Source organism: Silene latifolia, chromosome 3 (assembly GCF_048544455.1).
Source record: "Silene latifolia isolate original U9 population chromosome 3, ASM4854445v1, whole genome shotgun sequence".
Taxonomy (NCBI): Eukaryota; Viridiplantae; Streptophyta; class Magnoliopsida; order Caryophyllales; family Caryophyllaceae; genus Silene; species Silene latifolia.
In genome coordinates, this window is record NC_133528.1 from 63,579,323 (window position 1) to 63,607,084 (window position 27,762).

Consider the following 27,762-nt stretch of genomic DNA (forward strand, 5'->3'; position numbering starts at 1 on the left):
ATGATAAATTACAACTATCAACGTATGCAAAACTAAATCTATATATCAATACACTGTCAATATCTTAACCAATTTCAGACACACAATTTGTACCACATTCTTAAACAATTTTAAGATTTACTACACACACAACCCTCATATGTGCATAGTGTCCTAGAATCCCCAATCATATATAACTTCAGTGAGCTTTCGCTCATTGCCCAAATTACACATATCAAGTTAGACATCATATGTCAATCACACCAAATGCGACTCCTAGTCGTCAGGTAACGTTTTATGTGACTTGACTATTTGCCCCAAAGTCCAAAACTGTATAGATGACCTTGTTAAGTGAACCAGATCTCACGTGTGGGTAAGTATTACCCACCTATTCAACTTATATAGAAGGAGTACTCTACTTTGGCAGACAATACTTCCAATGATATAAGTATTTTACAGTCATTAATTTGGAAGGGCATTACTTAATGTTTTAATTGCGGGAGTATTGAGTCATACATGACACGAGTCCTAAACATGGCACTAGTTCTCTTAGGGAAAGGGTATAAGGGAACCTAGCCGTTATAATCAAAATATCAGGCTTCAATTAATATCTAAACATCATATGTAAAAACTAATATACAAACATTTTTAAATTAGAACAAGTCAAGTTAAGAACCCCAAAACGATTCATAATCGTCTACAATTCATAATTATTTGATTTTAAATATCTTATGCAAAAACATAATAACATGGGTAGATGATACGTATCATTCAGGCTATATATTCATTAAATAAAGATATAAACATAAATCAATACAACATTGTAACAATCAATCAATCAAATTGATTAAAACCCAAAACCAAATTATGAAAAATCATAATCATAATTTTTAATCAAAAACGACCTGAAAGTCGATAAAGACGTCAGAATTTGGCTGAAAAACGCCGACCCTGCTATGCAGTCCTGTTTAGAATGCCGTTTACACTCGAAAAACACTATTATAATAGGGAGCTGATTTATATCGACGACGTTTTAGTAAATATCGACGACGTTTTTCATAAAAAAGACGATGACTGCCCTTTTGACTTTCTCTCTCTAAAAAAATTTCTCTCAAACTCAACTAAATTAAAAACAAAAAACAACAACAACAACAACAACAAGTAACAATATGTCGGATCTCGATTCAACGGTACGTAAACAACTTAATCAATTCAATATTTGCTTAATTTTCAATTTTTTTTGACTTTCTCTCTCTAAAAAAATTTCTCTCAAACTCAACTAAATTAAAAACAAAAAACAACAACAACAACAAGTAACAATATGTCGGATCTCGATTCAACGGTACGTAAACAACTTAATCAATTCAATATTTGCTTAATTTTCAATTTTTTTTGCGCATCGTTCATTCTATTCGATAGTTGAATTACTTGACGTATTAACTTAGTTGTAGCAAATGTTTGAATTTTTTGCGTAATTCGGAAAATTGTCCCCCGAAAGATGAACCATGGCCAAAAGTTGGAAACCAACGTTCAGACCATGGTCCAAATGGTGGAAATCAACGTTTGCCATGGACCAAACCATGGATTTCCACGTTTGACATGGTCCAAACGTTGGATTTCCACGTTTGGCCATGGTCAAACGTTGGAATTCATGGTTTGGCCATGGTCAAACGTTGGATTTCTGGGTTTGGCCATGGTCAAACGTTGATTTTCATTGTTTGGCCGTGGTCAAACGTTGATTTTCATTGTTTGACCGTGGATGAAATTTGGTTTTCCTTGTTCGTCCGTGGTTGATCGTTGGAAAGTAATGTTTGGCCGCAGTCGTTTGTTGAGTCTCGTGTTTTAGGCATGAATTACTCGTTTTCTACTCATTTTTACTTGTTTTTCTTTCGTTTTACGGAATTTATTTAGGTTATGAATCCTTTTTATTGTCTTACTATAGTCCTTATTGCTTGTAACAGGAATCGTGGGAGAATTTTGGCGAGAATTCAATTGATTACAACCCGTTGTTCGAGACTACTATAGATTTTGAAACGCGTGACGATGCTTTCAATTGGGCTCAGAAAATCGCATTCGAGAATGGGTTTGCATTGGTTAAAGCAAATAACGGAGCTAAAAATAGGAAAAAGAACGGGTTGTTGGCAAGTTATTTTCGATGTAAAAGACATGGGTTACAAAAAGAATCGGACGATCTTGAAAAGCCAAGGAGGTCGCAGAAGTGTTCATGCAAGTTTCGTATTCGTGCCATTCAAAATTTCGTGTCTAAAAATGATCAAGAGACGGTAGTGTGGAACATTGTAACCTCCGAGGGTGCTGGACTACACAACCACAATGTAGCCGTTTATAAGGACGGGGATCGGCACTTTGCGGGATTGGACGCGGAAGAGAAGGCATATGTTAGGCAACAAACATTGGTCGGGGTTCTACCGAGAGATATTAAAAATGTTCTTCATTTGAGAACCCCCAAAAAACCTCAACCGTCAAGCACCCAACTATATAATGAAACAAGGAAAATTAGGAAAGAAGTTAGGGGTGAAAGAAACACCGCTCAGCAAATGTTGGCTCTAGTGGTAGAAGCGAAATACGTCCATTGGCACGAGATTGATTCCGAGTCAAAAGAGTTGACTCACATTTTCATGGCTCATCCTGAAGCGATTAAGTTATTCCGGGCTTATCCTTATGTCGTCATCATGGATTCGACTTATAAAACCAAGATTTACAAGAATCCACTCATTGAGATGGTTGGTGTGACACCCACGGGATCGTCCTTCTTAATTGCATGTTCGATGATTCCTACCGAGTCTGACGAGAATTACAAGTGGCTTTTGAGAAAGTTAGCTGCGATTTTAGATGTCACCGGAGCAGCGTCCCCTTCTGTATTTGTCACCGACCGGTAATTGGGTTTGATCAGCGCTCTTGAGCAAGTATTTCCCCGGGTTGAGCATTTGTTGTGTAGATGACATGTGAACAAAGCCATCAATGCAAAAGCCTTGACATCATTCAAAACTGAGGGTACGAGGAAACATGTCATCACAAATCCAGAAGACGGTTGGACTAAGGTGATCAATGCAGTTACCGAGGAAGCGTTTCAGCATGCTTGGCAGTGTTTCTGTCATAAGTGGCCGTTTATGGCCGATTATATACGGACAGCTTGGGGTCAACACACAGGGAAGTTCGTTTTTTGCTATACAAACGAGGTCATACATTTTGGTAACACGGCAACTTCCTGTGTTGAGTCAACACATTCTCTATTGAAGGCTTGGTTGAAGTCAAAGCATCTCACACTTGACTCCATGTGGTCCCGTATCAACGACATGCTTGAAAGTCAACACTCCAAGATTAAGAAAGAACTCGAAGATGAAATGAGTAAACCAAGGAGAGCATCTTGTACTTTCTCCTTATTGCAAGGAAACGTGTCTACTAAGGCCATAGAGTTAATGGTGAAAGAACTTACGAGAGGCCTTGGTTTGGGTATCGGAGTGGACGATCGATGCCGACACGTGCTACGAACGACTCATGGATTACCTTGTGCATGCAATTTGGCATCTTTGCACAAAAGAGGTAGGAGGGTCCATCTCGAGGATATTCATGTATTTTGGAAGACATTGGTGTATGATACTCCTCAACAAATGCCGAAAAATGACGGTGATTTATGGGAGGAATTAGTGGACGGTGTGAGAAATAGTGACCCGGTTAAACTAAGGGCGGCCATAGACTTGTTGCGTGATTTCCACCACCCGGAGGACCAAGAGATTTTGCCACCCTCTATTAATGAGCACCCGAAACGTCGTCCGAGAGGTTCAACAACTAGAAACAAGTCGGGTTTCGAGCATGCAGAAAGGAATTTCGGGACACCAAGTACTCACGGTTCAACAAATGCAGATCAATCACAGCAAAGACTTGGTGATTTCGAATCAGGACCTCCCGGTGCTCCTTTGGGAAGGAACTTTACCATTGGCCTTATATCAACATGGGCCAAACGGTGGGATATTCCTGAGGTTTTATGGGGCCACTTCGATGGTTGGGTGGGTGTTAGAGATGACGGTCATTGTGGGTTCCGAGTAATATCTCACGCCCAGCGGGGCCAAGAGACAGATTATATAGTTATGCGGGAATGATGTCCGAGGGAGATGAGGACCGACTCTATCTACACAGAGTTGTATGGAGGTTTTAAATCACCACTCACCGGTATGTCAGGGTTGGATGTAGCACTTTGACGAGTTGAGTTTTTTCAACAGATTAGTTGTGGGCAAGACTATTGGATGTGTAGCGACGATTTGCTAGTTTTTGCAACGCTATTCAACTGGACGATATGTGTGATTGGTCATACACGGCAAGATGGGAAGAATGTTTGGGAAGGAAGTTGCAAAACTATCATGCCATTGAAGACCCGAGTGGAAGGCCGACTACCGTGTGGTATTTTGTGGATTGTCCTACACCATAGCCATTGGATGCGGTTGCATTCTAGAAGCCCCCCTGAGAGTCGCCCTATGCCGCCACTTGATCCCACTTGGTTGATCTTCCGAGATCCTAGTGTTGTTCACCTATAGACTTTGTACCAACAAAACATTGAGATTTGGCAAGCATTCATGTTAGAGACTCCGAGAAGACGTCGTAGAAGCCGGGTCTCTGATAGTGCGACAGTTGTCTCAGTTAGTAGTTATTCGGAGTGAAAAAACTATTAAGTTCACTTGTGTAATGTAATATATTATTGAAAAGCATAACATTCATTTTACTAATTTCTGAAATTTCTGGAATTCATGACAACTAATACAAATTTGGAATTTTTTGCAAATAGTCACTACTTCATAACAATGGCTAACATAAGAAAAACAAACAAATACAAGATACACTTAAAATAAAACTTCATCATCCTTGACAAACTCGAAATTTCTTCTTTTAAACCTATCACTTGCTCTTTCATGACTTTTCCACTTGATGCATCATCACCTTCATCTTCACATGCTATCTCCAACCTTTTTGTTATTGTCAAATGATCTTCAGTCAACCACGACACAAAATTATTGCAATCTAAACACTTAAAATACGCTTTCATTGGATTATTAATTGACCCGGAAATCTTGATGATAGCGTTTTTGCGACAAAGATTGCAACGTTGATTCTTAAGTTAAGGCCTTCCATTGGGTGATTTCTCCCCATTGAGGATGATGTCGACATTAGTGGATAGATAAGGAAGAAAATAGAAGTCAAAAGTACAAGAAGATGAGAATGATTGAGAACTGGAAGAAGATGAATATGTTAATATAGTTGAGATTTCAAATATAACCGTTATAATTCAAAAATAGCCGTTATAATTCAAATATAACCGTTACCATTCAAAAATAGCCGTTATAATTCAAATATAACTGTTACCATTCAAAAATAGCCGTTATAATTCAAAAATAACCGTTAAATTTCAAAACAAACGTTATCATTAAAAAATAGCCGCTATAATTCAAAAATAGCCGTTAAATTTCAAAAAAACCGCTATCATTCAAAAATAGCCGTTATAATTCAAAAATAACCGTTAAATTTCAAAAAAACCGTTACCATTCAAAAATAGCCGTTATAATTCAAAAATAACCGTTATAGTTCAGAGCTTATAAATAGGCCATTCTATGTCAATTTCAATCACAACATCCAATCCTATTCACTCACTACAATACTAAAATGGTTCCCACAAATACTCAGAAAATCAGAGGTTATCAAGGCAGAATCGATCTAATTGTTTAAAATTTACCAGTTCTAGTTTCTCGACTTGAATTAGTGCTTCCCAGTGCCACTGTATGGCACATGCTTGAAGAGCCTCCAATTGGTAGCCTTTGTATAATTTTATTCGGAAACCTGGATCAAATTCTAACTCCAGCAGTTAGAGATGAGGTTGTTTCTAATGAAGCAGTAACCGAGAAGATGTGGGAGTTTCCCAGGTTAAGAAGTGATCTCTTTACATATTTTGAGCGCATCCTCACCGTGATCGATTACGCAAGACTACAGACTTATGTGTCGGGAGAGTGCTCAACCTAGGAAATGTTTATCTCTACATCAATGATTTGTTGTCTCAATATATGGCTAGCCAATCTGAAGAAATTGAGGCTCAAGATCATGAAGTAGATAAGGAATCGTCATCTTCATCATCGGAAGATAATTAAGTTCGGTAGTTATTTAATTATGTTTTAATTAAGTTGTATTTTCATTTTATGTCGTCGTTGCATTTCCATTGAGTTGTATTTTCAATTTATGTCGTATTTTTATTTCTATTTCAGTTGTATTTTCAGTTAAGTGTTGTCTCTGTATTATGTCCTAATGTTAAATTGTATCGTGTTAAAAATTAAGTTCTCGGGTACGCTTAATTTCAGTTAACTACGTTTTAATTTGTATCGTTTAAGTACGGGATCGATCAATACTGAAAACTAAAAAAAACCATAAAAATTATCCATACAAAGATACTAAAATATCCATACAAACATAATCCAAACAAAGAGATCCTCTATAGTCTCTCTCTCAGCCTCCTCATCAGCTTGTTGGAAGACATTCTTGAACTTACGAGTGAGAGCTAGGGCGACTTCCGGCTCCTCATGAAACTCGACAGACCGAAAATGGAGGCGGTGTGAGGGGGATAAAGGTGGGGGTGTGAATGGTCTGCATACGAGGACATGTATCCATCAGTACACTCGAAAGGCATATATGCTTTCCTTGACAGGTTTCGGAAGTGTGTGATGGATCTCGGTCATCCATGTCCTATCGGGCTCTTGCCTGAAGTCCAGCCTGTAAGGCCCGTTCGCGGGCCGAGACTCACTCACCGCAATAGGCATCGAGACCGAGGGAGCCTGAATATACCCAAACTGACGCATGCACCGATCCGACTGGTGCGGCTCTACTATATCAAGATGCCTGATAAAACCCGAGTAAAGCGATACTCTGCAAGCTCCCTGGGGACAGTCCCCGTAAGGCAACCATCGGACATGCTCCGACCTAAGATCGTCCAAACTATGACGATACATATGAAAAGTATGAGAATCGCCCTTACCCCGAGGCAAGCTGGCCCAAGCCTGAACAAGAGGACGGTCCTCAAAAAAGAAACCACCACCGGGTCGGAACCTGGGAAAGTACTCGTATATCCATGCCTGGAGTAACGGTAGACACCCGCTAACACCAGTACTATCTCGGCGCGATGCTATCCCTAGCTGTCAGTACAAGTAAGCCAAACAAGCCGCACCCCAAGCATATGAACCAACCCGCTCAAGACTATCAAACAAGGGCAACAACTGAGCAGACACCCTATCACTACTCTTATCCATGAAAAGAGTATGACCTAGTAAAATCAAGAGGTAAGCCCGTAACGAGTCATGCTCGTTCCGTAGGTAAACAACATTCCTCAAGTCCGATATAAGTAAACCGCCATTCTTGTAGAGCGGTGGTACAACATCGGACTCAGGAACTCCAAAAAACCTCGCAATCTTGCCCCTCAGACCACTATCATCAGCCTCGCCTAAACCGGCCACAAGCACCCGATCACCACTAACAGGTATCCCAAGAATATGCTGGACATCATGGAGCATGACACTAATCTCTCCAAAAGGCATATGGAAAGTGTTAGTATTCGGGTGCCACCTCTCGATAAAAGCACTAAGGAGGTTATCATCTAGACCGGTGGTAAAACACTCCTTCAAAACCCCAAGCCCGCTCGCTTGTACCCTAGCTGCAACACCCTCACTGAGAACCATGTGCCTAATCTCCCTCGCAGCTTTCGGCCTCTTGTAGAGCTTGATCCACGACCTCATATTCTCCGGGTTAGGGTCCGACCATCCGTTGAACGCAACGTGACCACCAAAACTCCGTAGGGTGCCAGGGTTCCTAGGACCACCAAGAACGGGCTCTCTCAGGATCCAAGAACTATCCCTCCTCGGCCTCCTCGACCTATCGGTGCTTGAGGACTCTCTAACACTCGAATAACATCCTCTACTATCCCGGCCCAACTTCAGAATCAACACTCTCTGCGGTGGCGGGTTCTGTTGGACCACATACTCTCCAGCATCCTCCTCCTCCTCCTCCTCCTCGGAACCGTCATCCGATGGCTCATCCTCTCTATCATGCTGGTAACTACCAGCAACCTCCCATGACCTCGCCTCCTCCGACTCGCTAACGACGTGACCGGGAGTAGGCATCATAACCATTCCAGACGTCTCTCGAAGTGGGAGTGGCTGTTTGTGGGCCTGCTTAACTCGCAAACGACGCTTCGAGCCCATAACATTCCGCCCAGCGGTACGGTCGTGTACGATAGGCGGAGGCGGAGCATTCATGATGGCCTTTCCTCTCTCATTTCGATCTGCCATCTGCATTAGGAAAATATAAGTTGTTAGACAACACGTTAATCGACTAAAGATCATATAAAGTAACAAAAAGCGGCAACTAATAGCATAAAACCCGGTTTTTTAAGAAAAACTTAATTTACCGCGGACGAACAAAAAAGCCCCTTGTTTGACCACGGATGAACAAAAAAACCCCTTGCTTGACCGTGGCCAAACGTTTTTTTTTTACCATGGTCAAACTTTTTTTTTAAACCGCGGCCAAACATAAAATCTGGTTTTTTGACCACGGCCAAACGAAATTTCCCAACGTTTGACCACAGCCAAACGCGAGAAATCCATGTTTGACCGCAGCCAAACGTCCAAACCCTTCGTTTGGACCACGGCCTTAACGTGAAAACACCACGTTCGACCATGGCCAAACGTGTATTCCCAACGTTTGCCATGGTCTCTCCCCCAAATCGCTTCTAAATCACTCTCAATACGATTTAACAACAACAAAAATCGACTCAAAATCAAGTCTATTTCGCAAGCAACATCTAACAATACCAAAATTTACATAATAACAACTAATTAACCTGAATTTTAAAAGAAAAACTAACAATTTCTAAACTAATTCAATTAATTTTAATAAAAACCTAACACATAACCTAATTTACTAACTAATTCAATTACAAAACAAAATCCAATCAATTTAATCGATTAACAATAACAATAAAGGAAAGAAAACTATTTAATTTCATAGTTTAACTCAATTAGTTTCAATTTCTAAACTAATTTAACAAAAAAAAAGTCACTTACCTTGTTGGTGGAAGTTGATGTCGGCGGCACGGTGGTGGCGGCGTGGTTTCGGCGGCGTGGTGGTGGCACCGGTAGCGGTATGGTAGTGGTGGTGGTTGTGTGTTGGTGGAAGTTGATGAATTAATTGTTGAGTTTAGAGAGAATAGAGAGAATGGGTTAGTGAGATAGTAGGGGCAATTGTCGTCTTTTTTTTAAAAAAACGTCATCGACGTTTACTAAAACGTCGTCGATATTTACGAATCGGGTTATAATATCAAAATCCAACACTCTGAACTGATGAACAGTAGCATTACGCGAACAGTTGCCGTGAACAGTACCCGCGCGTGAATAGTGTTTTGGGAACAATATTTTTTTTCTTTAATCAACAGTAAAAACTGATTAAACAATTTAGTCACCAATCAAATTAGGGTTTATTGCATATCTAATCTAATTAGATCCAATTACATTGGAGATTTTAAGACAATCTTAAAATAGACATCTAACAACAAATTAAGGCTTTGTTAAAATAAATTAAATTAGGGTTCTTTTAATCGAATTAAAGGAATACATCATAATATCAAATATTATGATACAAGTCAACATCTATTATGATACAATCCTAATTTTAATGTTTAACAACATACAACAATTGCATTAATTGAACAAATTTAATTTAAAAGCCCTAATCTTACAACTCTAGAACAAAAACATAGATACAACAATTATATCTAAAGGCGCGACCTTTTAATCTAATACTTAACAATACATGTTCGCTCTGATACCATTGAAGGGTTCTGTAACGATTTTCAACAGATTTGAATTACTGAATTCCCAAGACCTCATGCATGTTAAGTATTAAGATTAAACAAAAGGGTGATTAGCAAACTTACTTGGATACAGAAGAACTCCAATAAGATGCTAATAATAAGAAGTATATAAACCCAAATTGCAGTTAACAAGTTTGTGATAGATGCGAAGTAATAATAAAGTCAAACAATGTTAACAAGTTTGTGACGGAGGAAGTAATAATAAAGTCAAACAATGTTAACTATTTGGCTTACATTTTTCCATTCTGTTGATTTGGTGCAGTATTATGTTGATGAGAATTTTGAAAGTGTACCTGTCACGAGTTACCACAAATTATTTCTAGCTCTTCAACAATTGTTGACATGACCGATATTAAGATTACACTACAAGAATGCTCGTGTGCTTAGAAAAAACTATCAAATGAGAGATATGTTCATATTACGGGGCATGCTATGTCGAAATTTCCTTTAGCACTTCGAGCGACATTATTTACCTTCACACTCATTGCACTTAGCTTCCCTTGGGGTCTCTTGCCTAGCAGTCGTGAGCTTTGATGTGTTGATGAAACTCATCTTGAGGCCTAAGGGTGACACCCATGTACTTATAATCAGAATGTTAGCGTCAATCATATTTATCTCAAAAAGAAAAATAACCTATTGTAGTATTGAATCTACTTAACACTCGTTATAATTCTATTAAATTTATGTTTAAGCTCCATCCTTAATTTCTAAATTCAAAGTCTAAACAATTAAGGGTGTTTTATTCTAAAAGAGGGAAGGAAGGGCCAAGATAAGAGGAAATTATGTGGCCTAGAATGGAGCTTTAAAAAAAAAAAAAAAACACCCATTTTTCTCATAAGTCTCACTGCCTAACTCTCTCTTCTCTACATCTCACCCCCTCTCATCCAGTCATCCCACACTTTCATCTCATTTCATTAACAACAACAAAAAAAAAAAAAAACATCCACTACGCCAAATCTGACCATCAATAAGGAGCGTATCACAACGGTTTAATGCATATAATAACGACACTTAGATTACCGTTTTCAAAATATTGGCGGAAACCTAGACCACGCTAATAAGATTGATGGTTTCCCTCGAAAAACGTTGTTATTATAACGTGACAACGGTTGTTTAACAAACCGTTATTAAAAACATTTAGCGGTTTCCAAAAACTCGTTATAAAATCACTCTTATCAACGGTTGTTAGTCAACCGTTACTAGTTTAAAAAAAACGGCGTTTTGAAAACCGTTACTAAATTAACACCAGCAACGGTTTTTGGTACCCGTTGTTATGTTATAGCTACGGGTTTCTTTTAACCATTATCATTTTCTATTATGAAAGAACGGTTCCTATGTACCCGTTGTTATTTATCATTTACGGGTTAAAAATAACCGTTGTAAACTTTTTTTCAATGTTTAATATTCAACCAATGCATTTATGATAAATAATGAACTGTTGCATGCATTGTTTTGTTTGATCAATATTACTATCCGTCCATTATTATATTCATATTTTCCTATAAATATCACTTATAATGTGATCAATTAACCATATTCACCAATTCAAAGTTCAATTAATCATAGGCTATAATTTAATTAAAAATATTACACTTTGATCACCATGTCGTCGTCGTCTTCTACACCCGCCGAATCACAATCATATACCCGCTATGTCCATCCTATTACCCAACCTACCAATCAAATATGATGAAAATGGTAAGACTTTTTCGAGAAGTTTTATTTGGGTGAGAAATATGCTTCGTCAAGGTGGTTATATGAATGTTAAAAAGGTCCACCCAGCTTGGACTAAAGTTAGTGGTTTTCTTGGTTACGCAATGATTGAGTTTGAAGGTTTTGGGAAGAAGCTGAAATCTTTTCGTCAAGTGAGAAAACTCAAGGCAAGATACGAGGATCATGATGCTGGGAAGAAAAATTATTATACAGATGATGTGTTACAAGCGCAATATTTATGGATTGCAACCGATTGTTTAAAATATTTGTTAATAAGTCAACTTTTACATTAATTAGGTAATTAATTTTGAAAAAAATTATAAATATGACTATAAATGGGATACTAGCTAGCTATCTTATAAATTTAAGTGTTTCGAAAAATTTGGAGATTACCACGAGCTCCGAAAAAGCCTCGTTAATACATATACATTGATTGATTACTTTGAAAACCTAGGGCATCATTTTTGAAAACCTAGTGTCATCATTAAACCTAGAAGTCTAGAACTTTGCAACAACGCAAAATGCAAATTGTTTAATAAGGCGGTCTTATACTATAAGACCAGCCCATTAAGTAGTAATAGCCCAAAAAGTAAATTCTAACTTCCCATCATTTATTCTGTTTACATTTCCGTTTCAGTTTGAGTTTCTCCATCCCCGTTCATCTTTCCTTTCCTCTCTCAATCTCTCATATGATCTAATCTACCTTCCAAATCTCTCGTGTATATTTTGGTTTCTTCATGTATTGTGCTACCTCTTGACATCCTTTAGCACTCTTAATTTTTTCTCGTCAGGTAATCATTGTTGATCAATTATGATTATTTATGCATTATATGTAATCCCAACGTTCTAATCATTTATTTACATTTGATGAAAATACCCCTCACAAATAGTAAATACTAGTAATAAGGTAAATACTGGATGGAGGGAGTATTATTAAATGTAAATTTTCGAAGTCTTTGTTATTTTAGCCGTTGTTTATAGTATTGTTTTCTCTGATTTAACGTTTTTAAAGGTTTATTTATGCTTTTTTATGTGCGTATTGTTACTCTTGCTCAATTTCAGCTATGACATGAATTTTAAACTTCTTTAACCCTGTTTGGGCCAAAATCTGCATATTGACCTAATGGAGTAAGCCCACCTAATACTTATTAAGGAATTGGGCCGTGAAGGAGGAATAGAAAAAAGGGGAGCCCAATTATGAAGAGAAATCCGTCTAAGCGGATGGGCCAGGAGGCGTGTGCAAGTGGAGAGGCCCGTTGATAGGAGAAGTCTGCGTTTGGAAAGCTCTCAGGGAGATCAGGGAGAATAGAGGGAGACGGCCGGTTATGGAAAGAGCTGTGGTAGGAGTAATATTCCTTACCATAATCGAGGTAGAGAATATCTAGGGTTCCTACCCTACAAATACCCAAGGGAGCCATCAAAGAAGGACATTCAAGATCTCGTGCATACACATAACATATTGTGCTAGCTAGATTTACATACCGTCTCCATTGTACTCAATCTCTCATTACAAGCTAGTGCAATACTTGGCAGGATACCGTCCCTCCCGTGGTTGTTCCCACATTGGGTTGTCCGCGTCACCAAATCCTATGTGTCATCTTTAATTGCATACTTTATTTCCTTATTTAGCATTAACATAAATAACCGATCAACACTCAACGAGTAAGACCGTGTGACACCCCCATACTCCAAGTGCCTTACCATGACCACTTAAGGTATGGAAACGTCACCATCTCGGTTACCCGAGGCAATGATAATCATAGGACAATAATGAAACATACCTAAAAGTAAATACGGCTTAAAGTGATTACATGTCAATTCCAAAACTGTTAACTGAAATACAAAGTACTTAAAACGGTCTACTGAAAAAACTATCAAACTACTAAACATCGTCTGACACAGCGGAAGACTTCTAACTGCCACGTGATGACTCATCCCAGCTATCCCATACGCGTCATATCATACCTGCTCAATAACTGCTCACCATCCCCGAATGGATCACCACAGTTTTTAAAACATTAAAACGGGGTCAGTACTAATTACACAACCAAACCACAACGAAACAAGTACACAAACAGCTTAACAACACAGCAAACCTCCAAACTCCATAAACAATCTCCACACAACTGACTACACACTAAAGTGTGTAGTCCTGCCAGAGTACCCATCGCAACAAGTACTCCACTCCGTCAGTGGGGGACAGCAGCCGTACCCACCAAATCCCTGCTCATCCCCACTGAGCGATAAACCCAAGTTTCCTTAATGTGCACATCCCCTCCTGTGGCGGGTGACACAGAGGGTGAACCAAGGGCGTGAAGCCACTCCCGCAAGTGACTCCACTCAGCTAGGGACGCGCCCCGAAGATCACAGACAGATACAAACCAAACAACAATATAAAAACAACAACCGTCTGACAACTTAACAATACAATCAATATTTAATCACAACAACCATCACCACACATTATGTAACTAATACTGATTAGGGAAACCCTACCTGAAAAGCAACACGGAATCAGACGATCAAGCAGCTAAATCAGAATCTCTCCTCAACGAACCCTCCTCCTATACATACATATTATTACTACCGCATCGCATAAACCACCAAAACCCCCCAAATTACCCAATTAGTGTTTAACCAACCTTAACAAAACGATATGGAAATTATACGTAAAGCTTACCCTTGACGCAAGGATCACAAAGGTACGAAGAACGATGAAAACTGACACTCCTAGCTCCGGGAATGCGATGAGATGAAGCAACGTAACTTAGATCTTCTCCTTTTTGTGATTTTAGGTCTGCAAAAGTGTTTTAGGAAAAAGATGACGAAACAATATATATTAATCCGCATTATTTACAAACCCGTCGCAAATCACCTGTTAACCGACTTACTCGATCGAGTAAGTCACTTACTCGATCGAGTGACCCTTACTCGATCGAGTACCAAGCTTACTCGATCGAGTACCCTATAGGCAGTCTACTGTTTTGCATAAAAACATACTTACTCGACAGAGTAAGCCCCACTCGATAGAGTACCCCAAGACACATAAAACCGTGGTATTACAGTCTTCCCTCCTTAAAAAGAACTTCGTCCCCGAAGTTCAAACCACAAACAAAAATAAACATACTAACACCTCCCCAACACAACAACATAAACAAAACTCAACACCAAACTCCCATCACACCTCTCAAAACAAAACTCAACCCGACTCAAGGCAACTACTAACTGTACCAAAACTAACATCGAACATACAAAACTCTATGAAGACATGTAAAAACTCTATGCGACCATCTCCTACCCCCCTAAAAGAAACAAGGTTACATCCCTGTAACCATACATACCTGATCAAAAAGAGACGGATACCGCTCCCTCATAGCCTTCTCCGCCTCCCATGTAGCCTCCTCAACCTCATGGTTAGAGCAAAGAACTTTAAGCAACACTGTCTCACTATGTCTAGTTTTCCTAACCTTTCGATCAAGAATCTATTTTGGTACCTCAAGATAAGACAAGGACTCATCCAACTCGATGTTCTCAACCTCTAACACATGTGATGGATCACTAACATACTTCCGCAGCCGAGACACATGAAACACATTATGCACTCTATCCAAAGCAGACGGTAAAGCTAACCGATAAGCAACCTCACCCACACGATCCAAGATCTCATATGGTCCTATAAACTTCTGGCTCAGCTTCCCTTTTTTACCAAATCTCATGACCCCACGCATAGGAGACACTTTCAAAAGAACCTTGTCCCCAACCTGAAACTCTATATCCCGGCGATGCAGACCCGCATAACTCTTTTGTCGATCCTGGGCCGCTCTTATCCTCTGTCTGATCAGCTTAATCTGTTCCACCATCTCCTGTACCATCGCTGGTCCTAAAACCACTGCCTCAGCACTACCGTCCCAACAAATCGGACTCCTACACCTCCTCCCATATAAAGCCCAAATGGTGCCATGCCAAAACTGGTGTGATAGCTGTTGTTGTAGGAAAACTCAATCAAATCCAACCTCTGCTCCCAGCTACCACCAAAATCCATAACACAAGCACAACATATCCTCTAAAGTCTTGATGGTCCTCTCCGTCTGGCCATCTGTCGCAGGATGAAACGTTGTACTCATCTTTAAGGTAGTTCCCAAAGACTCCTGCAACTCTTTCCAAAACCGTGAGATGAACCTCGAATCTCTATCAGACACTATATCCTTAGGCACCCCATGCAATCGAACGACGTTTTTCCGATAAGCTATAGATAACTGCATCTTGGTCCATGTATCTTTCATTGGCACAAAATGAGCTGACTTGGTCAGACGATCCACTATAACCCATATCATGTTGTTACCTTGTTGACTCTTCGGTAAACACACTATAAAATCCATAGAAACGAATTCCCACTTCCACTCAGGTACCTCAAGAGACCGAATCTTACCTTGTGGTCGTCGCTGCTCCCCTTTCACTCTCTGGCATGTCAAACAACGAGGCACGAACTCAGCTGTTTCCTTCTTCATCCCCGGCCACTAGAAGGTCTTCTTCAAATCCTTATATAACTTGTCACCGCCTGGATGTACCGAGTATGGTGTACAATGAGCCTCCGTCATGATTATATTTTTTAACTCCTCATCATTAGGAACACACCACCTCCCGTCAAATCTCACACTACCATCTGTATGAATAAAGAATCTAGAGCCTGTCCCTTTCTCTACTCCAGCTCTCCACTCCTCAATCTTGGGATCCAACGCCTGTTTACTACGAATATCCTCATAAAGATCTGGCTCCACTGTCAAATCCCCTATAGCATCCCCTTTCTGGATCATATGTATCCCAAACTTCCCCACCTCATCTCTCAATCTCATCAAAGATACTACCTTCCAAAGAGAATGCACACTCTTCCTGCTCAAAGCATCTACAACCACATTAGCTTTCCCTTCATGGTATATAATATCCATGTCATAATCCCCAATCAACTCCATCCACCTCCTCTGTCTCATGTTCAACTCCTTTTGAGTGAAGATGTACTTGAGACTCTTGTGATCTGAAAACACCTTAAAGGTCGCCCCATATAGATAATGCCTCCAAATCTTAAGAGCAAATATAGCTGCACCCAACTCTAGATCATGTGTCCGATAATTCTCCTCATAAGGCTTCAATTGCCTAGAAGCATATGCCATCATTTTCCCATTCTGCATCAACACACAACCCAAACCATTCTTTGAAGCATCTGTATACACCTCAAAGTTCTCACTACCTTCAAGCAATGCTAAGATTGGAGCTGTGGTTAGACGCTCCTTTAAGGTTTGGAACGCCGTCTCACAACTTTCATCCCAACAAAACCTGTTCTCTTTCCTCATCAAAGCTGTCATAGGTCTAGCTATCTTGGAGAAATCATTAACGAACCGTCGGTAATACCCTGCTAGACCCAAGAAACTTCTGATCTCTCCCACATTCTTTGGTGCTTCCCACTTGGTAACTGTTTCAATCTTTGCAGGATCCACAACCACCCCTTTCTTTGAAATCACATGCCCCAGAAAAGCAACCTCCTCTAACCAGAACTCACACTTGGACAACTTTGCATACAACTGGTTCTCTCTCAAGGTCTACAACACAATCCTCAAATGCTCCTCAAGCTCCTCCTTAGTCTTATAAAAGACCAAGATATCGTCTATAAAGACCCCCACAAACCGGGCCAAAAACTGACTGAAGATCCGGTTCATCAAATCCATGAACACTGCAGGTACGTTAGACAACCCAAACGGCATCACAACATACTCATAATGACCATACCTCGATGTAAAAGTTGTCTTCGGTATGTCCTCTTCCCTAATCTTCACCTGATGGTAACCCAACCTCAAATCAATCTTGGAAAAGACTGCTGCACCATTCAACTGATCAAACAAATCATCTATCCTCGGCAAAGGATACTTGTTATTTACTGTCACTCTGTTCAGCTCTCTATAATCGGTGCACAACCTCAAGCTCCCATCTTTCTTCTTCACAAACAGAACTGGTGCTCCCCACGGTGATACACTAGGTCTAATGTACCTCTTATCAATCAGATCATCCAACTGTTTCTTCAACTCCTCCAACTCCTTAGGACTCATACAGTACGGTGCCTTAGAGATTGGCCCCGTCCCCGGTTTCAACTCAACGGTGAAATCTATCTCCCTCTTCAGTGGCAACCCCGGTATCTCCTCTGGAAAGACATCTGAGAACTCTCCCACCACTGGTATTTGCTCAACTGCCGGACTCTCCATACGGTGATCTCTCACATGACACAGGATCAACGGACACCCCTTCCTCAGGTAAGACGTCAAGGTCACTCCTACAATCAACTTAACTTTGGGTTTGACAACAAATCCACGATAAGACACACTAATTCCTTTAGGACCTCTCAAAGAAACCTTCTTTTGACGACAATCTATCTTAGCTTTGTACTTTCCCAACCAATCCATCCCAACTATCATCTCAAAACCATCTAAAGGGAACTCTAACAAATCTATAGGTAGATCAACTTGTCCAACTATCATAGAAACACCTCTATACAACCGCTCACAAGATACAGACTCCCCCGAAGGTATAAAAACTTCCTCTCTTACAGACTCATACCCACTCAAACCGAACCGTTTAACATGACTCGATGATACAAACGACTGTGATGCTCCTGAATCAAACAAAACAAAGGCAAAAACTCCATTAACAAGAAATGTACCGGTGATAACATGAGCATCATCCTCAGCTTCTTTCTTCTCCATCATAAAAAACTTGCCCCTGGTCTTCTGCCAACTCTGATACCACTTTGTGACACCCCCATACTCCAAGTGCCTTACCAGGACCACCTAAGGTATGGAAACGTCACCATCTCGGTTACCCCAGGCAATGATAATCATAAGACAATAATGAATCATACTTAAAATTAAATACGGCTTAAAGTGATTACATGTCAATTCCAAAACTGTTAACTGAAATACAAAGTACTTAAAACGTTCAGCTGATAAAACTATCAAACTACTAAACATCGTCTGACACAGCGGAAGACTTCTAACTGCCACGTGATGACTCATCCCAGCTTTCCCATACGCGTCATATCATACCTGCTCAATAACTGCTCACCATCCCCGAATGGATCACCACAGTTTTTAAAACATTAAAACGGGGTCAGTACTAATTACACACAACCAAACCACAACGAAACAAGTACACAAACAGCTCAACAACACAGCAAACCTCCAAACTCCATAATCAATCTCCACACAACTGACTACACACTAAAGTGTGTAGTCTTGCAAAGTACCCATCGCAACAAGTACTCCACTCCGCCAGTGGGGGACCGCAGCCATACCCACCAAATCCCCGCTCATCACCACTGAGCGATAAACCCAAGTTTCCTTAATGTGCACATCCCCTCCTGTGGCGGGTTCCACAGAGGGCGAACCAAGGGCGTGAAGCCACTCCCGCAAGTGACTCCACTCAGCCAGGGACGCGCCTCGAAGATCACAGACAGATACAAACCAAACAACAATATGAAAACAACAACCGTCTGACAACTTAACAATACAATCAATCTTTAATCACAACAGCCATCACCACACATTATGTAACTAATAATGAGTAGGGAAACCCTACCTAGAAAGCAACACGGAATCAGACGATCAAGCAGCTAAATCAGAATCTCTCCTCAACGAACCTTCCTCTTATACATACATACATATTATTACTACCGTATCACATAAACCAGCAAAACCCCCAAATCACCCAATTAGGGTTTAACCAACCCTAACAAGACGATATGAAAATTATACGTAAAGCTTACCCTTGACGCAAGGATCACAAAGGTACGAAGAACGACGAAAACCGACACTCCTAGCTCTGGGATTTGCTAATAATGCGATGAGATGAAGCAACGTAACTTAGATCTTCTCTTTTTTGTGATTTTAGGTTTGCAAAAGTGTTTTAGGAAAAAGATGACGAAAGAATATATATTAATTCGCATTATTAACAAACCCGTCGCAAATCACCCGTTAACCGACTTACTCGATCGAGTAAGTCACTTACTCGATCGAGTGACCCTTACTCGATCGAGTACCAAGCTTACTCGATCGAGTACCCTACAGGCAGTCTACTGTTTTGCATAAAACCATACTTACTCGATAGAGTAAGCCCCACTCGATAGAGTACCCCAAGACACATAAAACCGTAGTATTACAGACCGCATTGACCTAACATAACCTAATTCGGTAAAAATTACCTAAACAGTTTGGCGCCCACCGCGGGGCATTGTGGTCATCAATCGTTGATTACTCAGATACATCATGGACAAACAGGCATCAGTAGCTATGTGAGGAAGTGGTCAATCGTCAATACCACCAAACCAATTCAGAATCCAGCATCGGCGGCACAAACTCAGGCCCCTGGACATGCTCAAAGAACCGCACCTATGACAAAAACCTATCTACCTCCCAAAACTCCTGCTGTCACAGCTCAACTCAGATCAGACAAAAGTAAAACAACCTCAGGCCTTACCCCACCACCCAGTCCAACACAAATCCTGCTCGCTGGCATGGAGAATCTACAAAAGGTCATGGAAGATATGAGAGAAGACCAGAGGAAAGCTAAAGCTGAAGCAAGAAAAAGGAACAGGGAACTCTGGGCTTATATATATATTCTGAAGCAGCAGACTAGCACACCTGCAAACACGGAGGGTGAAAGTCGAGCACCTGTAGTAGATCTAACACATGGGGCATCAGGCAGTAGGAATCAACTTCGACAAATACAGTAGAAATGAAGTGGTGACAAGATTGATCGACAAAGTAGTACCATCGAAGAAAGAATAACCCCACGAGGATCGGGATACCTCACGCGGTATATAGGGGCGGCCAAATGCACCACCCGGCCCACGTGGAAGCACAATCAGGTAACCTCCCAGCTGGTAACTTCGCATTAACTAATCAGACACCTGGTGCAGGGTCCGCAGGCACCCAGCAGATAAACTGGCATCAGGAAACACTCGTGACTTCAACCCCATTAGCTGCCACGACACATCAGAACCTTCAAGGGTTTGGACCGGGAAGCAATACACAGACTCAGCAGGTAGCAGACAGACGAGCTCCAGACTCAGGAAGCCTAACCAACCACCAATACTTGGAGCTGAGGGAGATGCTGAGCAGGGTCCCAGCATTGCCACCTCCACTTGAAAAGGCGGCACCCGACAGTTATGCTGACTCACCATTTGTGGACATCATATCCGTTATTGCCATGTCAAAGGGATTCATAAATCCAAACATGCCTCTCTTCGATGGCACAACAGATCCCTTTGACCACATGAGCCAGTACAAGCAGAAAATGATGACAGTGACGGCTGTAGGACAAGTAAAGGAAGCCTGCATGTGTAAAGGATTCGGATCCACATTGTGAGGGCCAACACTCTGATGGTTCGTAAGCATGTCCAATAGGTCGATTTCCATGTTCGCTGACCTAGTAAATGCGTTCACCCAACAGTTCGCAAGAAGCGGAAAGCCATAAAAGCATGCAGGAGACTTGTACAGAATTGTGCAGGGAGAGGGGAGACCATTGGAGAGTACAACACCAGATTCAACAATGAAAAAGTGGCAGTGCGGGAGTGTGACGTATCGAAAGCAGTGGAAGCCTTCAGAAGGGGCCTCCACCATGAGTCCGATCTGTACAAGTAACTAACCATGCACCCATGTCACAGTTTTGAACCAGTACAAGAAAAAGAATCGGCTGCAATCAGATTGGAAGAAGATATCCTAGCCAGGGCCAGCTTTCCTAATACACCAAGCGTATCCAGCACCTCAGCCATGGAGAAATCAGAAAGAAAGCAGTCAACCAACAAAAGGGATGAGAGGTATAGGCCATATGGAAGGGGAGTTAACAGAGTCGACAATAGAGAGGAGAACCAGCAGCTCCCCACTCTGGCAGAATATGGGTTCACCACTAGCATCGGAGGAATCCTGAAAGCACTCAGAGAAATGGGGGATGGAGTAAGGTGGCCCAGGCCACCATTAGAAGGGCAAGCATGGAGAAAAGACAGCAAGAAGAAGTGTGAATTCCACCGTGACATTGGACATAACACAGAAGACTGCGACACACTGTGCAGGGAGATCAGACGCCTGTACGAACAGGGAGATCTGAGGCACCTATTACCACGTGGGGGCAAGCAGTAGGATAAGGTAGGTTCCACGAAACATGCAAACCCACCCAAATGCACCAAATTAATAAACGTGATAACAGGCGGCTCAAACATAAGCAGATTAACATATTCAGCAGCCAAAAGGCGTGCTACTGAGACCAAAGGAGATAGGCCAGAGACTTCTTGCAGAATTTCTCATAGTGATCTACCTGCGGTTGCTTTTGACGAAGGAGATATACGTGACGAGCAGGAGCACCACAACATACTCATCATAACCCTGTCAATGGCCAACTGCACAGTCAGAAAGGTCCTGGTAGATATCGGTAGCTCAGTCAACCTGATCATGTTGAAGAGCATATAAAACATGGGATTCAGCGAGAAGGACTTGCAGAAGAAGACTATTCCGCTGGTAGGGTTCAGTGGGGAGACAGCCAGCTCTTTGGGCGAGATAGTAATCCTACCCTACATGGGAGGAGTCAACAAGAAGGTTAGGTACTTAGTTATAGATGGACCCTCTACCTACAACGTCATTCTAAGAAGACCGTGGCTGCACCTGATGAAGGCAGTTCCCTCAACCTATCATCAATGGATAAAATTCCCCACACCATGGGGAGTTGAAACAATACGAGGAGACCAGGAGGAAGCTAGAGGTTTCTACAAGAAAGCGTTAAAGTGTACAGCCAGCCCCCCAGCATAGCAATCACAGAAGCAGCCTGTCCAGGACAAATACATTGAACCTCCAGCCGAGGACTTAGACCAAATCAACCTGGACAAGCTGCACCTTGAAAGGACCGTTCTAATAGGAGTCGGGTGCACACGAGACCTCAGGCAACACCTAATCGAATTCTTACAGGCTAATATGGACTGCTTTGCATGGTCACATGACGACATGATAGGGATAGACCCGTCCATCATAACACATAAACTTAGTGTGGACCCAAAATGCAAACCCATCCAGCAGAGACGAAGGAAGTTCGCAGCTGAGAGAAATAAGGTGATCAACCAGGAGGGAGACAGCCTGCTGGCAGCAAACAAAATAAGAGAGGTGAAATACCCAGAGTGGCTGTCAAACATAGTAGTGGTACCTAAGAAGAATGGAAAATGGAGAGTATGCGTGGATTTCACTGACCTCAACAAGGCATGTCCTAAGGACCCCTTCCCGCTACCTCACATTGATGGAATGGTGGATGCGACAGCTGGGCATAAAATGTTGACATTCCTGGACGCCTGGAGTGGTTACAATCAAATCAAGATGGATCCTGCAAATTAAGAGAAGACAACATTAATGTCTGAGAGAGGAATATACTGTTACAATGGCATGCCATTCGGCCTAAAGATTGTAGGCTCTACATATCAAAGGTTGGTCAACCGCATGTTCAAAGAGCAGATAGGAAAACCCATGGAGGTATATATTGATGATATAGTGGTAAAGTCACAAAAAGCTACAGATCACATGCAGCACCTGGCAGAGACATTCAATACCCTCAGAGAATACAAAATGAAGCTAAACCCGTCCAAATGCACTTTTGGAGTGTCCTCTGGCAAATTTTTAGGCTACATTGTAACCCAGAGGGGAATAGAAGCCAGCATCGAGCAGATTAAAGCTGTGTTACAACTGGAGTCACCTGAAAAGCCAAAGGACGTTCAGAGACTAGCTGGCAAGGTAGCAGCCCTGAGCAGGTTCATCTCAAGATCCTCCGACAAGTGCCGACTATTCTATGACATACTAAGAAAGAGCCAGAAGTTCGAGTGGACTGCAGACCACGAGCAGGCATTTAGGGAGCTGAAACACTATCGCAGCAACCCGCTGTTACTGTCAAAGCCAGAGCCAGGAGAACCACTGTTCCTCTACTTAGCTATCACAGAGGTAGCAGTAAGCACCGTTCTAGTTAGAGAGCAGGATAAGGAGCAAAAGCCAATCTATTACGTAAGCAAGTCTCTGCTGCCAGCAGAGACCAGATACACATCTCTTGAAAAATTAGTATTGGCGCTAGTAGTCACATCTTATAAACTGCGCCCCTACTTTGAGTCCCACACCATACATGTCGTGACTAATTACCCATTGAAATCCATAATGAGGAAACCTGAGCTATCAGGTAGAATGTCCAAGTGGTCCGTGTACCTTAGTAGATATGATATCCGATATGACCCTAGGACAGCAATCAAATCACAGGCGCTGGCAGACTTTGTGTCAGACTTCAGCCCAGCTATCCAGAATCTGGCAGACAAGGAGATTCTGACCCTTAAAGGAAGAAGGGAATCAGAAATCTAGCAGATGCACATCGATGGAGCCTCCAACCAAAGGGGGGCAGGCGTAGGACTAATCCTGCGATCACCGCAGGGAGATCTGATAGCACAAGCAGTACGATGTGAATTTAAGGCGACTAATAATGAAACAGAATATGAAGCCTTAATACTAGGAATGCAGCTAGCCCTGGAACTGGGAGTCAGGAACCTGCAAATATACAGTGACTCTTTGCAAATAGTTAACCATGTGAATGATGAATTTATAGCCAGGGACTCAAAGATGATCGCCTACTTAAAAGTGGCGAAGGAGCTGAAGAAGAAATTCAAAGATTGCAAGCTTAAGCAGATCCCCAAGGATCATAACGTGGAGGCAGATGCCCTAGCAACCCTGGGGACAACATTCAAACTAACCGAACTATCAAATATCCCCATTGCTCATATTTTGGAGCCTTCAATCCAAAAATTAGAAGAAGTGGACAGAGGAGAGCTGGAAGACCAGCAGGATGGGGCAGCAGTTCAGTCAACTATAAGTGGCTAGGCACCTGTACGGCCAGGCAATGGATCTGGTAACCAGACGGCTGCCTAGACAGACGATCAACCCGCTGGTCAGGTAGATGACTTCGACTGGCCGACACCCTACCTAGATTGGTTAAGATATGGCAAGCTGACAGATGACAAGAAGGAGATAAGAGGCTTCAAAATGAAGGCCTCCCAATTCATACTAATTGATGACATACTTTTCAGGCTGTCAGCAGCAGGACCTTACCTAAGATGCCTGGATAAGCAAGAAGCATAGACTGTGTTGTATGCCCTCCACAGTGGTGAATGTGGAAACCATGCAGGGGGCAGGAGTCTGTCAAACAAAGCCCTCAAACAAGGTTACTTTTGGCCCACAATAAGGGCAGATTTGGCAGAATACGCCCGCAAGTGTGACGCTTGCCAGCGCTCATCGCCCATGATCCATCAGCCAGCAGAGTCCTTATACCTCATCATTTCTCCCTGGCCGTTCATGACATGGGGGATGGATATAGTGGGTCCTCTACCTAGAGCCACAAGAAATAGAATATGGATGCTGGCGATGACAGATTACTTTTCTAAGTGGATAGAAGCAGAAGCATTCACAGAAGTGAAGGACAAACAGGTCATCTCTTTTATAAAACGAAATATCATCTGCAGGTTTGGTATCCCATCAGAAATCATATGTGACAATGGTTCACAATTCATCTCTAACGATGCCGAGGGATACTGTGCCAGATGGAACATCACTCTAAAAAAATTAGAACCCAGGACTCCAAAATCTAACGGGCAAGTTGAGTCCAGCAACAAAATTATCATGGATAATCTGAGGAGGAGGTTACAGGAGTTAGGAGGAAAGTGGGCAGATGAATTGCCACTAGTGTTATGGTCAGACAGGACGACACCAAAGATAGCAACAGGCCAAACACTCTTCAGCCTGGTGATTGGTGCGGAAGCAGTCATTCCATCAGAGGTTCTAGTTCCCACCCACAGGTATGGATGTACGACGGGGGAACTAAACAATGCAGAGATGATCAGGAGCCTGGACACAATAGACGAGCTGCGAGCAAGTGCAAAGATACCTCTAGCCGCCTACAAGTAGTCGGTTGCCAGGAGTTACAACAAGAATGTAAGAGTCAGGCTCCTGGAGGTAGGAGACCTGGTTCTCCGTGAAGTGTTCCAAAACACAAAAAATCGTAAGGCAGGCAAATTCGCCTATAAATGGGAAGGACCATACTAGGTAGAAGGAGTTCTTGGCCATGGCGCATACAGCTTAATGACTATGGACGGTCAAATCATACAAAGGCCATGGAACATACTTCACCTGAAGAGGTATTACTTTTAATAATAAGTAGATTTTGGTGTACAGAGTAGTGTATTAAGAAAAGCCAAAAAAAAAAAGTCCGGTAGTAGGCATACTACAATTTCATGTCATTTTCTTTTTGCTTTTATTTCTTTCAACTTTTAAAGCTACTATTGGAGTTGCGTGGTCTGAAAGCTTCTTGGGACCACAATTGCTCTGGCACCCCATGAGATGGCATCAGGTACTTCTCATCGCTTTGATAGAATTTTCTATTTTCAGGCTTCTCTAGGTGCATCACTCTGAACTCTAATATCTATGGTACGTTGAAAGTGCATCTAGTAGGACTGTCAACTGCAAATGCGGGGTGACAAGGCACATGGTACTCCAACATGCCTCACCTACTTTCTCCATTAGGAGCACCCTCACCAGGCGGACTATGGAACATACGAAAGGGAGCATGGCTGACAGCTGAATGCTTACCCAGCTACCCCTGATACCACCCCCTGGACGTAGCTCGCACTCATCGCAATTGATCAGGGCCCCAGCATGCATGCACATATATACATGGAACGCAGGGATCTCTGATCTACCAGAATTCTGCAACGTCCCATTGGTCCTAGAATGACGATAAACTTGCCTAAGGTACGCCCCTGTTGGCTTTAAACATGATGAACACACCTTTCGTCATGAACAAGGTTAAGTAGTCAAATTGCGGCATACGCCTAAATCAGTCATCAGACTGACACGGCAGCTAGCTAAGTCTAAATCAGCCTTCTCAGGCTGACACGACTGGTCTAAATCAGCCTCTAAGGTTGACACGGCCACCCCCTCCTTACAATGCGCCATACGTCTAAATCAGTCATCAGACTGACACGGTAGCTAGCTAAGTCTAAATCAGCCAGCAGGCTGACACGACTTGCCTAAATCAGCCAGCAGTCCGACACGTCAGCCTCCTAAACTAAGAATACAAATAAGAAATGTAACACACAAAGACGTGATAAAAATTAAAACTTGCCAAACTAGGGCAAGGGGCATTTCAAAATTTGGCCAAAATACGGCCCCAAGTTCTGATCGCCACCATGGCGAGCTACCAGAAACTGTTTAAAAATTTTTACAAGTCTGCCAACAGAGGGTCAAACTACCATCCTAAAAAGTTCGCAAATAAAGAAAAGAAAAACTTTTAACTTTCGGTCACATTGATGACCACCACTTCAGGCACCTCCTCTGCCTCTCCCTGCTGACCACTTGTTTCAGGTATAAGACCAGCTTGCATGCCCTCAGCAACATCGACCTCTTGAGCTCCATCAGCTGCAACGGTCTCCTGAAACAATCCAGCATCCCCAACAGCAGCCTACTCTGCCAGCGCAGGTGAATTCACTTCGCCAACTTCAGGCATCAGGATGCTCAAATCAGGCTGAACCGGGTATAGGATCTCCATCTACCTCTCTTCCTCCTCGATAGCTTGCAGAGATGGAGGCTCATCTAGGGCAGTACTCATCCTGTTGATCTTTCCCCGCCAGGTAGCGTATGCAACAATGTTGGTGGCCAGGGTGATCAACTCACTGATCCTCTCCTCAGAATGCTTCAGGGAGTCAGAGAACATAGTGTAGACTTCTTGGGTGCGTGCCAGCTGGTCAGCTCCCTCCTTCGGTTTCTTCTTGGTGTCAGCAAGATCTGCCTTCAGCCCAGCCACCGTCCCCTCAAGTCAGCACGCTACCGTTCCAGATCAACAACGGTCCCAGTTAGCTCTCTGTTCTTAGCGCTGGTAGCACGACTGGTGGTCTGCATTATATTTATCATCTTCCTATTGTAGACAGCTGACTGGAAGGCCTGGGGGCAGAGAAAGTTGAAGTTAGCAAAGATTAAAGTAAGCAACCTGGGACAGGTAGAGAAAGAGAGATATCTACCATAAAAGCATTGTGCTCGTCGTTCTCAACCATATCCTCT

General features: G+C 42.1%; 1 protein-coding gene across 1 annotated transcript; it reads left to right on the plus strand.

The window, feature by feature from the left end:
* Window positions 1-1,300: 1,300 nt before the first annotated feature.
* Window positions 1,301-4,097, plus strand: LOC141649155 (uncharacterized). Its single transcript, XM_074457852.1, has 3 exons — window positions 1,301-1,321; window positions 1,941-2,855; window positions 3,237-4,097. The coding sequence occupies exons 1-3, from the start codon at window positions 1,301-1,303 to the stop codon at window positions 4,095-4,097; spliced, it is 1,797 nt and encodes a 598-aa protein (XP_074313953.1).
* Window positions 4,098-27,762: the final 23,665 nt, after the last annotated feature.

Bases quoted from the DNA above. Each gene is read 5' to 3' on its own strand.
- LOC141649155 (XM_074457852.1), top strand. From the start codon at position 1,301: ATGTCGGATCTCGATTCAACG. The intron at 1,322-1,940 runs GTACGTAAACAA...TGCTTGTAACAG, and splicing joins TGTCGGATCTCGATTCAACG to GAATCGTGGGAGAATTTTGG. The intron at 2,856-3,236 runs GTATTTGTCACC...TCTCTATTGAAG, and splicing joins CCGGAGCAGCGTCCCCTTCT to GCTTGGTTGAAGTCAAAGCA.